The 15883-nt window shown below is 33.1% G+C and overlaps 2 protein-coding genes across 7 annotated transcripts; both read left to right on the forward strand.

Moving 5' to 3' along the window:
* The first annotated feature begins 403 nt into the window (after nt 1–403).
* On the forward strand, nt 404–5326 carry LOC109797957 (amine oxidase [copper-containing] zeta, peroxisomal). Of its 2 annotated transcripts, XM_029270907.2 has the most exons (12): nt 404–650; nt 917–1026; nt 1180–1485; nt 1819–1931; nt 2039–2369; nt 2466–2681; nt 2781–3017; nt 3245–3430; nt 3835–3975; nt 4378–4646; nt 4776–4857; nt 4946–5326. In XM_029270907.2, exons 2-12 carry the CDS (start codon nt 919–921, stop codon nt 5069–5071), a joined length of 2115 nt encoding a protein of 704 aa, XP_029126740.1. In that variant the 5' UTR covers nt 404–650; nt 917–918; the 3' UTR covers nt 5072–5326. The 2 variants fall into 2 exon arrangements, with proteins under 2 accessions (XP_029126740.1, XP_020213728.1); XM_020358139.3 differs by lacking the exon at nt 404–650 and having other exon boundaries at nt 663–1026.
* Nucleotides 5327–9645: 4319 nt separating this feature from the next.
* LOC109796218 (uncharacterized) lies at nt 9646–14853 on the forward strand. Of its 5 annotated transcripts, none has more exons than XR_014434141.1 (5): nt 9646–9920; nt 10020–12127; nt 13419–14229; nt 14423–14513; nt 14608–14853. XR_014434141.1 is itself a non-coding variant. In XM_083075445.1 (2 exons), the coding sequence occupies exon 2, from the start codon at nt 10292–10294 to the stop codon at nt 12089–12091; it is 1800 nt and encodes a 599-aa protein (XP_082931571.1). In that variant the 5' UTR covers nt 9646–9920; nt 10020–10291; the 3' UTR covers nt 12092–12372. The 5 variants fall into 5 exon arrangements, 1 of the variants encoding a protein (XP_082931571.1); XR_014434143.1 differs by having other exon boundaries at nt 14721–14853; XR_014434142.1 differs by having other exon boundaries at nt 10020–10135; nt 10237–12127; nt 14423–14853.
* Nucleotides 14854–15883: the final 1030 nt, after the last annotated feature.

A 15883-nucleotide genomic window follows, 5' to 3' on the forward strand; every position in this document is an offset into this window, starting at 1 on the left:
TCTTCCCTTTAGCCTCCCTTCCAAACATAACATTAGGGAAATGAATAGTCATCAAGTGTGCAGCTGTTTTCCTTTTTGTTGGATTGTTCTGTCGACAAAAGGGACATTTCTTTCACGATCACGTCATGTTGGATTAACAAACTTTTTTGACATTTCAACATAAAAAAATAAGAATAAATTATGTACTCCATTAATTTCTTTATAGTTTTATTTTATAAATATCTCTTCTTGACCATTGTTTCATCAATTAGTTCTTAAATTTATTGCAAGTGTTAGTTAACCTGTGGAGGATTTTGTGAGTGGAAATTAAATTAAAGTTTTGATTAAGAATAGTTAGGGTCTGAGTCTGATTATACTGATCTATTATTTATTGTGACTAGGTGGAGTTAATTGGTTTAAAAATGTGCATTATAAAAAGCAGACCCTCCTATCAACTCCCACTTATCGTATTGGTCCCCGCTGATAAGCATCCCTTCCATCAACTTTTTACGATCAACCTTAAATGAATCATTACAATGCACCACTATACTAACCATGCATGATGCATCCCTCCTTCTTCTTTATCCTTATTATCAACGCATAACAAACAAAAAGTCACAAAAAGAAAAAAAAGAAAACAGAGATATACACTGCAGTGCGTATAGAGAGCTGTAAGCACATGTTTTTCAGCTTCAGTTTCACGTTCATGTTGCATTATTATATATAACATGTCCCTCTTACCACACATTCTTGTGTTGTAACCTATTATTATTGCCTTTCTATACATGTTCATGCCTCCAAATCACTTCTTCGTACCAACGCCATTTCCATTTCCATACATAAAATTCTCAGAGCTAGAGAACCTTCCACTGATGCCCTTCTCCCGTGTTTTTGTCTGCGTGTTTTCTTATATTACATGTGTTGCAACATTAAACAGGAATGAGTATAATGGCTAGGACCCAATCAAGCCACCCTTTGGACCCTTTATCTGCAGCCGAAATCTCTGTGGCAGTGGCAACTGTTAGGGAAACTGGAGCCACTCCTGAGGTTAACTACACTATGACATGTTTGATTAAAAGATATATTTGTAATTTTGTACATTTGTTTTTTCTTATACAGATAATTAAAATTGAGCCTCTGTACTTTGAAGCAGTTGCCCCTAATGATTCTTTTTCCCCCAAATGTCTTTATATCTTATAGCACAGAGACAGTATGCGCTTTATTGAAGTAGTTTTGTTGGAACCAGATAAACATGTTGTTGCACTGGCAGATGCTTATTTCTTTCCACCTTTCCAACCTTCATTACTTCCTATAGCTAAAGGAGGGGCAGTAATTCCCGTTAAACTTCCCCCAAGACGTGCTAGACTCGTTGTTTACTATAGGAAGACAAATGAGACTAGTATATGGATTGTTGAATTATCACAAGTACATGCAGTAACTCGAGGAGGTCATAACCGTGGGAAAGTCATTTCATCACACGTTGTTCCAGATGTTCAGCCTCCAATTGTATGTTCGTTTGTCCTTATTCTGACTCAATTTCTTAAAATTGTCAACTAGTATCAGTATTTGAAAGCAATTTAATTCCTTACTTTGGCTTCTGCTGAGAAACTTGCATAGAATATGTTATACCAACAGGAACAACGTCTGTAGAAGCATTTTACCTTGTTACTTTTTCATTTGTTTATGAATGAGAATTCCATAATAAGTATTGAATAAAAGATCAGCTCACAATCTTCAAATTCAAGTGGTTCAAGATCTTTACATATTTGTATTTTGTTTGCCTTTTATGTGATAAGTTGCAATTTCAATTCCCTAATGTTTTATTCTGTCCATCTTCAGGATGCTATGGAGTATGCAGAATGTGAAGCTGTTGTTAAAGATTTTACTCCATTTAGAGAGGCCATGAAGAAAAGGGGCATTGAAGACATGAACCTCGTAATGGTTGATGCATGGTAATTTTAGTTGTGTCCATTGTTTATAGATCTTTGTTAGGATAAGTTGCTATCTTTTGTTATGCATTTTCTGTATTTAAACTTTGTACTTCATAATTCTTCTGCAGGTGTGTTGGTTATTACAGTGAAGCAGATGGTCCGAATCGTAGACTTTCTAAGCCACTTATATTTTGCCGAGCCTCAAGTGACTGCCCTATGGAAAATGGCTATGCACGCCCAGTTGAGGGCATCTATGTGCTTGTTGATATGCAAAACATGTCAGTCATTGAATTTGAAGACTATAAACATGTTCCTCTGCCTCCGGTTGATCCCTTGAGGAACTATACACATGGTGAAACAAGTGGTGGATCTGATAGAAGTGATATAAAACCCTTGCAAATTGTTCAGCTTGAAGGTCCAAGCTTTCGGGTTGATGGGTCTTATGTTGAATGGCAAAAGGTTGATGTTGAATTGCTTCTTTATTGAGTTAGTTACTTATTTTGCTAATGTCCAACTAGTTGTATAACTGCCACTTTGTTCTTTTCCCGTTAATAGTGGAACTTTCGTGTTGGATTTACGCCCAGAGAAGGTTTGGTTATATATTCGGTTGCGTATGTTGATGGTAGTCAAGGGAGAAGGTCTGTAGCTCATAGGCTGAGTTTTGTGGAGATGGTTGTACCATATGGAGATCCTAATGAGCCACACTATAGGAAGAATAGTTTTGATGCTGGGGAAAATGGCTTGGGGAAAAATGCACATTCTCTCAAGAAGGTTTAAGTAGCCTTTAACCATCCTTTTGAATGTGTTTTATTTACCAAACTCATCTTTCTGATTGATTTTCAATCGGTCTAAAGTCAACTTTTGTTACAGGGATGTGATTGTTTGGGCTACATTAAATACTTTGATGCTCATTTCACAAATTTCACTGGTGGAGTTGAGACAATTGAAAATTGCGTTTGTTTGCACGAAGAGGATCATGGAATTCTGTGGAAGCATCAAGACTGGAGAACTGGCTTAGCAGAAGTCCGAAGGTCTAGAAGACTTTCAGTTTCTTTTATGTGCACTGTGGCTAACTATGAGTATGGATTTTTTTGGTACTTTTATCAGGCAAGTCAAACACCATATATTTGTAAGAGATAAATATGCTTAAAATTAATGACATCATATATTATCTGGTTTTTCTTATTGCATACTTTCACAAATATCCAATCTTACATCATCCTTTGAATTATAGTGAGGCAACTAACAGCCATTTATAAAATGTGATCACATCTTTATGCCCTATTAGTTGGTATTCCTTTGATTCAGAATTATTTTTATTAATCTTGTTCCAGGATGGAAAAATTGAAGCTGAGGTTAAGCTAACTGGAATTCTAAGCTTAGGAACCTTGTTACCCGGAGAGTTTCGTAAATATGGAACCATGATTGCCCCAGGTCTTTATGCTCCAGTTCATCAACACTTCTTTGTAGCTCGCATGAATATGGCTGTGGATTCTAAACATGGTGATGCTTTGAATCAGGTACTTTCAGTGGAAATGCAAAAAAAAATTTTTGTCCTACACTCGTACTATTTCAGTTTATGCTGCTAGTGTTGAACACTAATTAGCAGTGATCTTAAGTAATTTAAGTCATAGTTACCATTTTGAAGATTTCTTATATCTGAATTATGTGCAACTAAGTCAGGATTATTGATTGTATCAAAACTAGTGTCTTCTTCTTGTCTGTCTTGTTTCTCACTTTCTTTGATAAGGGGCTGCTTCGTTTTAAAGTTACATAAATGTGGCTACTTCCAAAATTTCATATTCATTCGAAATTGTACTTGTAATTAGAACTCTCATCTTCTAATAAACTTACATAACTTTGCTACTACATTTTTGTTTCTTTTCCATGTCCTCATTCTAAGCACTATCAAGATGCTTGGTAGGTCGTGGAGATCAATGTCAAAGTTGAGGAACCAGGGGAGCATAATGCTCACAACAATGCATTTTTTGCTCAAGAGACTCTGCTCAGATCTGAATTGGAAGCCATGCGTGATTGCAATCCTTTGACTGCTCGACATTGGATTGTAAGGCTTTCCCTTTTCCTAGGGCCAAATTCTCTATTCCATGTTTTTTCATACTTTGAAACTTAATTCTTATTTTCTATGGTGAAATAATCGATGTTTTTCTTGCTATCCAGTATCCACCAACAATTTTGCACGTAGTTTTACTTTCTTCATAAAATTTAGTTTTATTTTAACAAATCAGTTTAATCTACTTTTAGAAGTATTAGGCCAGTGTAATTTAAAATAAAAATATTAATGAGATGAGTCTACTAAGTGAGTACAACTTATCTCATATTAGTAAATTTTCTAAATCTATATCAGTTCGGTAATTTTGATAGCAAACTACATTAATTTGGTAAAAAACAGTTAAAATCATGTGTCTTGGAACATAGTTTTTGACTTGGTTCTTTAATGATGCTTCAGGTAAGGAACACAAGAATAGGCAATAGAACTGGACAGTTGACAGGCTATAAGCTAGTACCTGGTTCAAATTGTTTACCTTTAGCAGGTTCTGATGCCAAATTTTTAAGAAGAGCTGCTTTCTTGAGGCATAATCTTTGGGTAACACCCAATTCACACGATGAAATGTTTCCCGGAGGAGAATTTCCTAATCAAAATCCACGTGCCAACGAAGGAGTAGCTACATGGGTTAAGCAAAACCGATCTTTGGAAGAAACTGATATAGTTCTTTGGTCCTCTCTTTCTCACGCACATCCATTTTATGAAAATTTTGTTAAACGAAATTAGTAAAGTACCACTAGACAAGAAAAAATTTCCTATACGTATAACATAATGCATATAACTTTGTTAATTAATTTCAGGTATGTATTTGGAATGACACACATCCCTCGTTTAGAAGAGTGGCCAGTTATGCCAGTAGAACGCATTGGTTTCATGCTCATGGTAATTGTCTCGTTGATTTTTTCATATGTTTTTTTGTCTTAAACTGAGTGTGGGGTTTGTGTGACTGATCCGGTGTTGGTGGGTGCAGCCTCATGGATTCTTCAACTGTTCACCTGCAGTGGATGCCCCTCCTAGTCCATGTGAGTTGGATTCTAAAGATAGTGACATGAACGATACCAAGAAAACTGAGGGTGGCTTAGTGGCAAAACTTTAGACACTTGTTTTATACTCTTATGGTCACGTGTTGTCACGTAAAATTGTGGCTCATATTCTGTCATCGACTCTGAAACATCAAGTAGCTAGTGCAGTGCATGCAGATTATCTTTTTCAATCCATAGGATCTTAGTCGTGTTATATCCGTGTGTTTGTTGTGTTGTCTGCTCTCGTAGTACACGGATTCAAATACTTCTTTTAGAAGGTAAATATTCAACGTGCTTTAGAGCTGTTCTAGTGTTCTACGTAAAATAAAGAGCATACTTTAACTAATCAAAACCGGAAAAGCTCTTACCAAAAAGAGCAAAATTCTTTACGCATTCAACTAATCAATATCATCTTTCATATAATTTTTAAGATAATTATTATACAATTCAATAAATTTACAATAAAATATAGTTTGTGATTAAATGACATGTAAAATAATTTTACACTATTAATACATAGTCTTTTCTTGATGTTTTATTATTTTTATAAGAACCAATTTAAAATGTTTTATGCATTAACTTTTTTTTTTCTTTTCTTTTTTCAGGAAATGCTCTTATTAAAATCCTCTTAATTAAATCAGTAAGATAAACGTTTCATCAAGTTGTTGTTCAATTTTAATAAAATTTGACATACACATATAAATTGATATGAACTTTCAATCTAACGGTTGGATTTACAAAATTCACATTTAATTTAAAGTTATTGAACGGTGTAACACTTAGTAAAAGTTACATCAGTGTCATTTGAACTCTCCTCTCTCTCTCTCTCTCTCTATATATATATATATATATATATATAAAGAACATTTAAAATGTTCAGGTTTTTGTGGAATCAAAAATTTAATTACATAAGAGCATCTACAACACTGTTATATTACTCATAAGCAATTTATATTACATTTTTATAATTTTTACTCTAATGAAAGTTGTTTATAAGCACCTTTACTTTTTAATCACTCATATTTTATTTTTAATAAATTTTAAAAAAATTAATTATTATAGTTATTGACATCAATAAAGGAAAGAAATATTAAATTATTTTTTTATTCTTAAGCAACCGTCTCTTATATAAGCAACGATGCTTAAATTTTAGTAATTTGACCTACCATGTCAGCATGCACTAATGTAGGTTTCTTATAAGCAATGCGAGTTTAAAATTAAGAAGCAGATAAGAACCTAACATTATAGATGCTCTAAGAGCTTAGTTCAAAAGAAGGAAAATAAAAGAGCGCTTGAAAAATTATAAAAAAAAGAATTTCACATGAGATTAATATAATAATTGTTATTACAAATTAATGGAAAAGGGTATATATTTTATTTAAATAAAAATAAAGAATAAAACAGAAAATAGATGAAAAGAAATAAGTAAGTCAGAGTTTCGAGAGATAAATTAATCTTAATTAGTATTTTAGCATGTGTAATGTACATATTAAATATTTACCATATATAACTAAATTTAAAATAAACTATTCATATAAATAATTATTATATTTGAATATATAAATTTATAATAATTTAAATAAATAAATATTTTTAAATATCTAAATTATATTTTTCATTTATGATACATAATCTATATTGTAGTATAAAATTATATTTATTTATTGATAATTTATTTTAAAATATTAAAATTTAATTCATAAATACTTATGATAAATGAAAATTGAATTAGATGTGAAATTAAAAAAATCTATAAAACTGTTTCTCGCATAAAATAACAGTCTGTGTTTTATATAGGAGTTGATAAAAATGGGGCAAAGTAAGGATTTTGGTATCCCCTTTATAATATGTATAAATTTATTTAATTATAAAATAAAAATAAAAAATGAAAGAGAAAATAGATGAAATAAAATAAGAGAGTGAAAGTTTTAAGAGGTAAATTAGTCATAATAAAAATAGAGATGTAAAGATTCTGATATCCTTGTTATAATATTAACTGACCTTATTTTAAGAGGATGACCGACCAATCTATCATGTCAATTACAATGACTAAATTAAAAAGTTGAATTTAAAATAGGAACCACTACTTAATAAGTACGTTCGAGATATGTGAAACCTAAAAATCATGGATATAATAGAAAAACGTTGAGATCAACAAAACTCTACCATTAGGTCAAAAAGAAGAAGACGTTGGATATCAGGTAGGTATTCATTGAAGGAGAAACACATCTAAAGAAGAAAGAGAGAGAAAAACTATTGAATTCTTCAATGATAATATCTTCTTTATAATGGGAACAAATATGTATGTATGGATAATAAAAATGATTAAAGATTTTGATATCCCTTATATAATATGTATAAATATATAGACAATATATGAAATATTATTAATATACTTTTATCATAAGTTTAATAATTTTTTATTCATTAATTTTTTAATTAAATATCTTTAACATACTAATTATCAATATGTTTACTAGTCTTTCTACTCTAAAATTTGTGATACTTTATTTTTTTTTAATCTAAAACAAATGGTATTTTTAAAATTCTCAAGTTTTATTAATTATTTTTTGTACATATTTTATTTAGTAATTATTATTAAAATTCTTTAAAATAATTATATACCTACACTTTATTTAAAAGACACGTTAACATAAGTTAACACTTATCAAGAATAATAGGAGGGAAGACTTAGAGGGCCATGGTCGTTCTATTTATTTAAAAATGTATCAAATTTAATTTAAAAATATTTTTTTTCTTCTTAAATTTATATAAAAAATATATATTATAGATTGATAAATAAAAATTATCATATTAATTTATATTTTTTTTTCTAAAAAAATGAGATTAATATATAATATGATAGAAAGAGTGATAAAAAATATAAATAATAATGAATTATTTATAATATTAAATTATTTACGTATAGTTAAAAAAAATCTTGATTCACAAAGATCTAGCATCGCTCTTAAACCTTATAAATTAAAAATATTTTAAATTAAAGATAATAATATGTTATACTTATTAATATAATTTTGAAATATAATTTTGAATTTATCATGAGCCTTTGATGAGGTTCTACATAAAAAGCAGTCAAGTCCATTGCCATTGGGCCCGAATATGAAACTCATTGTTTTGTTTTGAGCGACATTATTGAAGCCATGTTGCACGCCACGGCAGCAGCGTCAGTGAAAACGTAACAAGCAGGTTATTTGAGAGAGACGTGGCACCCTCTCATTTGCATCTTCTACTAAACGACAATTTATGCCCACGTCAGATTTCAATTATGAGAAAAAGCTACCTCAACTCCTCAAATACTCTACCCCAGACTTAGACTTTTCTTTTCTATATTTAAAAGTTGCTAATTAAAAATGAAAACTTCAATTTGTTTTTTTATTTATATATTTTTTTAATTCATTTTAAGTTAATAGTACATTTTAATTTGAAATAAAAAATAAAAAACAAAAAATATTCAATTTAAATTTCTAATTTTATTTAAAGTTATATTTTGAAAATTAATTCTTTTTAAAATTATATATTTCAAGACATTTGTTTCAACCTAAATAATTAATTCAGGTTCAAGTCATATGAATATCCGATTGCTTTAAATACTTGAAGAAGGTTGTACATAGTAGTTTTTCTTGACTTAAACAGTTAAACATGACTGTTTTAATTGAAGATATATGTTGTTTATATTAAAAAGATTACTTACCTCAAAGTTTTCAAAGAAAAAAGTACATATTAACATAACATCCTTTAATGAAGAATGTTTTGACTTTTGAAGTAAATGCTTTTAAAATAACTAAATAATTTTTTAATTTTAATTTCAACTTTTAAAACTTTTAAGCAATTATATCTCCTAACCTCTTGTTTATTTTAGAAGTAAATTTAATGAATAATTTTAAATTTTTATAATAATGTATTTCACAATAATCTTTTAGGAGTTTCTCTTTTAATATGAAAATATTTTTAAGTGTTTTCTTTGAGAGAATTTTCTTTTTAACTTCTTATCTATTTTAAATTTTATTTATTTTTAAAATAAATTATCAATAATAAAAATAATCTTATGTCATAATATAAATTATATACCATAAATTTTATAATATAATTTATATAGTTAAAATAACTTATATATTTAAATATAATATTTATTTGTATATAAAATTTATTATAGATTTTAGTTATATATAATAAATATTTAATCTATATATCGTACAAATTAAAATATTAATATAAAATTAAAATATAAAAAAATCGAGAAGAAAGAGTGAAAATGAAATAGAAATTAAGAAGTGAAAGTTTTTTTATTTTTTTATTTTTTATAAATGAAACAGGTAGAAAAGAAATAAAAATGAGACAGGACCCAAAATAAAGTTTTTCACACAAAGAAGTTGTAAGCAACGAAGAAATTCTCACACATTGAAATTTAATTGATTAAATTATATAGTTAATCAATTGAATTTCATATTTTCAATTAAAATCTTTTGTTTTTCTAAATTTAATTAATTAAAATTTTAATTCAATTGATTAAATAAAAAATGATGAATTAAAAATTATTTTTCAGAATCTTTGTTTTCCCTATATGAATTCACCTTTGTTTTTTTCTTACGTTTTATCTTCCTAGGAAACGCATTTCATGATTTGGGACAAGGGACGAAAGAATCGTGTTCTAAAGTATGAATATTTGGATTTGGCTTTGCATTGTCAACAACAACCTTTAGTTGACTGGAGTCCAAGTCTCTAACGGGCAACGCTGATGATCCATCCTCGCATCTCGATTCTTCTCATTTAATATTATTCTATTCTCTTACTCCTTTCCTTCCTACCATTTCCTCTGCATCTTCTTCAATCTCATCTATCAATAAAAAAAGACCTTCACAGTCCACACTCTCCCTTTTTTGGTAAAAAATATGATCAACGAATGTATGTTTGTCCTTTATTTGAATTTTCCCTATCTATATTAATATTAATCATTTTTATATTATTAATATATTAATATTAGTGACTTACTACTATTCACAGACGGAGAGTCGTGTAGGAAGGAGGCAGCAACAAACAACGTTTTACTGCTGCAATCAACATTCAACTCGTACAGTAGGAGGAGTACTAGATTAGCATTTAGCAGCCTACTCCTCTTTGTTTGTTTCTTCCTTCCACAATTTCTCCTTTTCTTCGTTATTCAGCAAAATTAAAAAACAAGGATCATCATTTGCTTCTATCTCTCTGCTTCATTATATAGATAAGATAAGAGACGGAGAGTGAGGAGGGGAGTAGTGTTGGGTCTCCACTCTCCGATGATGGGTAAACCTAACCCTAACCCGGAAGAGGAAAAGAGCCTCCGGGAGGAGCTGTTGGGTCCCATCTTGCTGGGAGAGCGCATCATAAAACTGGCTCAGGAGGCAGAGTCGTCCAAGGTGGACTGCGCGGAGCTGGCGCGGAAGGTGCAGGTGGTGTGCGACAACCTGCGGTCGGTGGTGCGCGTGGTGTCGGGGAGCCAGTGCGGCGTGAACGAGCGTCCCATCCGGCGCATAGTGGGCGAGGTATCGAAAAACCTAGAGCGCACGGTGGCGCTGGTCCGCAAGTGCAAGAAGCACGGCGGCGTCCTCCGGCAGGTGTTCTCGATGACGAGCACGGGCGACTTCCGGAAGGTGTGGAACCTTCTGGAATCTTCGAGCGGCGACATGGAGTGGCTCCTGAGCATCTTCGAGTCGAAGGGCTCCAACGTGTCCCTCCCCCCCATCGCCAGCAACGACCCCATCCTGGCTTGGGTCTGGACCTTCATCTACACTCTCCAATTGGGCCAGCCCAAGGACCGCGCCGAAGCCGCCACGGAGCTTGGTTCCCTGGCCCGAGACAACGACCGTACCAAGTTCATCATTTTGGAAGAAGGTGGGGTTCTTCCCCTCCTCAAGCTTCTCAAGGAAGGCTCTTCCCCCGACGCTCAAGTCGCTGCTTCCAATGCTCTCGTCAACATCACCACCAACCAAGACAGGGTCGTTGCTTTCCTTGTCGACTCCCATGCTGTCCCCACCCTTGTTCAGGTCCTTGGTGACTCCCCCATGAGGGTTCGTGTCTCTGTTGCCAATTTAGTCTCTGCCATGGCTGAGCAATGTGTTGTCGCTCGCGAGGAGTTCGTCAGGGCCAATGTCACTAGACCCCTTGTGTCATTGTTGTCCATGGACACCGTCCTCGCCGACCCCATGGCCGGCCGCGCTAGCCTTCATTCGCTTGTTCTCAATTTGTCCAATGCCGGTGACGCCACCTCCGATGGGAGTAGCCGAGGCTCCAGCCACCATAGGAGGGACAGAGAAAGGGAGGTTGAGAGCCCCGAGTTGAGGTATCATGTCAAGGTCTGTTGTGCTAAGGCTCTTTGGAAACTCTCCAAAGGGTGTCTTCTAACTTTCAAGAAGATTACCGAGACCAAAGGCTTGCTTTGTCTCGCCAAGATCATTGAGTCTGAGACTGGGGAATTGCAGCTCAATTGTCTCATGGCTGTCATGGAGATCGCTGCGGTGGCCGAGTCCAATGCTGATCTTAGAAGAGCTGCTTTTAAGCGAACTGCGCCCGCCCCCAAGGCGGTTTTGGATCAGCTTTTGAGGGTGGTTAAGGAAGAGACCAATCCAGCATTGCAGATTCCTGCCATTAAGGCAATTGGTTCCTTGGCTAGAAATTTCTCGGGAAAGGATCCGCAAGTTCTTGCTCCTTTGGTTGCTCAGCTTGGTAATAGAGATGTTGATGTAGCCAGTGAGGCTGCCATTGCCTTGGGGAAGTTTGTGTGCCAGGAGAATTATAACTATGGTGACCATTCTAAGGCAATAGTTGAGGAGCTTGATGGAATTCCTAAGCTAATGAGCCTGCTGCAGATAAATCATCGGCAACAAGTGCATGGCCTGAAATTACTTTGTTTCCTTGCCATAAATGTAGGCAACAGTAAGGTCCTTGAGCAAGAACGTGTCTTGGGTACCCTAGAGAGGCTTGCTCGTCCTGTTCAATCTCAACATCCTGAATTGAAGGATCTCTTCGCAAAGGCCATACACCACCTCACTCTTTATCAGCCAGGAGCTCAATTGCACAGACAGCCCTTGGGGCTGTAAGCACCGCTGATTTCGTTAATCAAAATAATGATCCTTGTAAGTCTTTTGAATGAAAAAGTAAGAGTGTATTGTATTTAGAAAATGATTTATTACATTTCAAAAATGTCAATATTTCAATTTAAGCAGCCACTTTATTTGTGGTGTTCACTGATTGGTCATCCAAATTATACATAAAGCTGGTTGGCTCAACAAGACGAGTAAATTTTCGAATATGATTTCGGAAATGTTGCACATGGTATATAACTTGGAAAGTATAATTGATGGCATTTCCAAATTTTCTATTTCTTGTGACTTCTTTGCCCTTCCTTTCTTCTCCCGATAAGCAACCCTGCATCAATTTGATGTCTATTTGATAGACTTCTGTTCTGTGTTTTACTTGGTGTATACAATATATACATGTACAAAGCCATAGTTGCAACTTATGGAGATTAAAACGCGACATTGACCTTCCCTTGAAAAGAAAATAAATGACACAGCCTTGAATTATGTCTACATGCATGACAACATTTTACTATGAGTTTATCCCTCTGAATTTATGCTCTTCCCACATGTTGATGCAGGGTCCGATTGTTTGTGCTTTTCTTATAGAAAAAGTGGTATTATAATTGAAAAAATGTAAAAAAAAAATTATAATAATTATATTAGTATGTCAAAAAAAGCTGTTTTAGTACCTTTATCAGAAGCTAAAAATAGCAGCTTCCGAAAGAGCTCTTAAGGTCTATTTAGATAAAATTCTGCATAAGTATAGTATTCATAGGGGAAAAAAATCAAAAAGAAAAAATGAAATAAGTTTCTTTATAAGTTAAAATTAACTTACATAAAAGTTAAAAATAAGTATAGGGTTTAAAATTTAAAAATAAGTTTTTGTAGAAACTAATAAGAGAGTTTCTATTAACTAACTTATGCAGTTGTGCATAATAAGCTCGTTTTAAGATATGAAAAAATTTATTTTATTTTTCTTTCTATTTTTTTCCTCTTATGAGTAAGTACTCACAGAAATTTAATTAAAAATACCCTTTAAAAAGTTATATCAGTAAAGAAAAGCCTTTATTTTTTTTCCCATAGTGGGAAAAAAATGTACTCATAGGATTATGGCTCTATTTTATGCTCCGTGCCTATATCTACATTAAAAGTTATAATACTGTTATATTTGGTGAAACTTTTTGTCTAAAATCAAAATAAAAGTGGTTAGATTAATGCTTTATCTGCTTACCCTGGGAAAATAAATCTTATTCACTGCATGGATATCAATGTACTTAATTTTTTTCAGTTGCAATTATTCATTTGTATTGACAAATTTTATCACCGAAATGTCCCACTTTCTCAGGATTTCCTTCTAGAGATCTAAATTCCTGCAGAGATGATATGAATAAACTGAAGGCACGTATTCCTCAGATTTAACTACCTCTGTAATCAAATTCGGAAGAAAAAGAAAGGAGAAAAGAATAATAGATTTCAAATTGTTGTGTTATTAAGTGTGAAGGGAGGAAGGGTATGAATATTTTGCATTGTTTGGTCGAAGCATATCAGGAACTTGTACAATATTACTGATGACGTAAGTTAGCCTGAGGATTTCTTGGGATGTACTTCAATAGGCAATCTATCTTATGCTTGAAGAGGGTAGTGGCAGTCATAATTTTGATTCAAAATTTATCTTGGTTGCCATATCTGTAGAGTTCCTTGTTATTGTTCACTATATGAACCTACATATAATGCAATGGGTAAGGTTTGTACAAAGTTATCATGTTATGGATTAGTAGAGTGTCTTCGAAGTTTGCAGCTTGCACTCTGGATAGCACTAGTATGTTGTTTTTAACAGCGGGCATGAGCATCTTGCGTTGTTTTGTGGAAGCATAATATCAACTTGTACAACAGAATTGATCATAAATGTTGACATGAGGATATCTTGGGATGTTCTGAGAGGCAATCCAATATTTTAGAAGAGTGGCGGTTGGTGAGGAATTCAAGACAAGCTTACTGGCAATATTGATTCAGAAATTATCCTGTAAAAATTCTAAAGAATTCCTTGGTATTATGGACTGCATAAATCTACATAATGGACTGTCTGAAGTTTGTACAAAATTGTCATGGATTAAAAGGGTCTCCAAAGCTTGCAGCTGCCTTTCTGGATAGACAAGGTGAATATTTGTACAAATATGTCGTTTAAAGCCATGAACGTGTAGTTTTATTATGTTTTTATTTATTTCAATCGGGGTACATTTTTGCTAAATTATTCTGAATCATTTTCATTTTGCTAATGCATGGTATATACTGAAAAAGAATTAAGTAAATAGTCTTTGACCAAGTTGTAAACATGGAATGGACTCGTAGGTGGCTAAGTCTTCAACAATCCACATGCATTTCCGTTTTCTGCTGAGTTGCGGTATATCTATCCCGAAGATACTTGTGACAAGGCTGGAAGGTACTATCTTTCGTGGAATTAGTGTGATAACTTCGTTAGACCTAATCTGTTAATTGCTATTAAATGTCATCACTGGAAAGGGATTTTGTTGTAGGTTGTAACATAGTAATCAGGTTGAAGACGACAAATGTGTTGATGACAGCAGAGTAGACCACTCTCAATTCCCATTTTCTTCGGTATGCTAAATTTTAGTCTGTTGTTGTACAGGCCTTGTCACTGGTTTTCAGAAAACAATATGCAATGACGTTCCTTGAGTTTAATTGATTGCAAAGACCATTTGAGCACGTGATCACAAATTTAGTTGCTCGATTACGTATCTAATACTATCAAATTTTGATTAGACGTCCTTATATATTTTAATGCACATACAGTGTATACTTGGTTGAATGATGGTCCTCCATAAAGATAGATCCACACCAATTCATTTCCCATTTTCCCCGAGGCCTAAACTATCTGATGGACAATCGACCTGCCTATTGCCTATGGTATATAAAGAAATATATTTAGATCCAATTTTAATAATGATTTTTTTATTATTCCATACTGAACTTTTATTTATGAATAAATTCTCCTTTCTTATCTAAAGAAACGGATTTGCTGTCACTTGTCTACTAAAGATGATAGTGTAGGGCTAAGTAAGATGGCTCAGACAAGCAAGTTATTTTGTGAACAACCATGTGTGTTTTGTCCATTGCCAATATTTTTGGATTGCACTTCTGCACAAATTATCACCTACTTCCTTTACAATAAACCCTTGGGAAATATGTAAGAGTGTTGGTTTTATTTTTAGTTTTTTTTAAGTGAATAGGAGGAGGTTTTGTACCTGTAATTTCTTGCAAAGTACTATAAACCATTATTTTCTCTGGGCTATTCCTGGTGACTTGTGTTGAGAGTAACTTGAGTAAGAAGGGAATTCAACTTCAAATTTACTTTGTTAAAACAAGTAATTCATTAGGAAGTATGATGAAACTAGAAAGTAACACAGTACTCGTATATGCAATTGAAGACACTCACTGAATACGTAATTAGAAGTTTCGTGGTTTGAGTGAGGAAAGCGCAATCAGTGAAAAACACATTTCCATGGATGTCAACTGGCAGCTTATCTTTGATGAGTAGCTATTATTAAGACGTTCAATTTAAGGAATGCTTTATGTACTTTTAAGTTTGTTCGCTTTCTCGTTAGACCCAAAATAAAAAGGAAATAGAAAAAGCATCTTGTTTCCTCTGCGGTGTTAAGGTCATAATCACTTTTAAGCCATAAGGCCGAATTCATTCGGTAAAAGTACTCTAGCAATTTTTACCAGGTTAAAGAATGCCGAAATGTCAAACATAATCGTTGTTAGATATTTTGCAATCATTCTAGGGAGTTT

This window comes from Cajanus cajan, chromosome 5 (genome assembly GCF_000230855.2).
Source record: "Cajanus cajan strain Asha chromosome 5, NIPB_CcT2T_4, whole genome shotgun sequence".
In the NCBI taxonomy this organism is placed as follows: domain Eukaryota; kingdom Viridiplantae; phylum Streptophyta; class Magnoliopsida; order Fabales; family Fabaceae; genus Cajanus; species Cajanus cajan.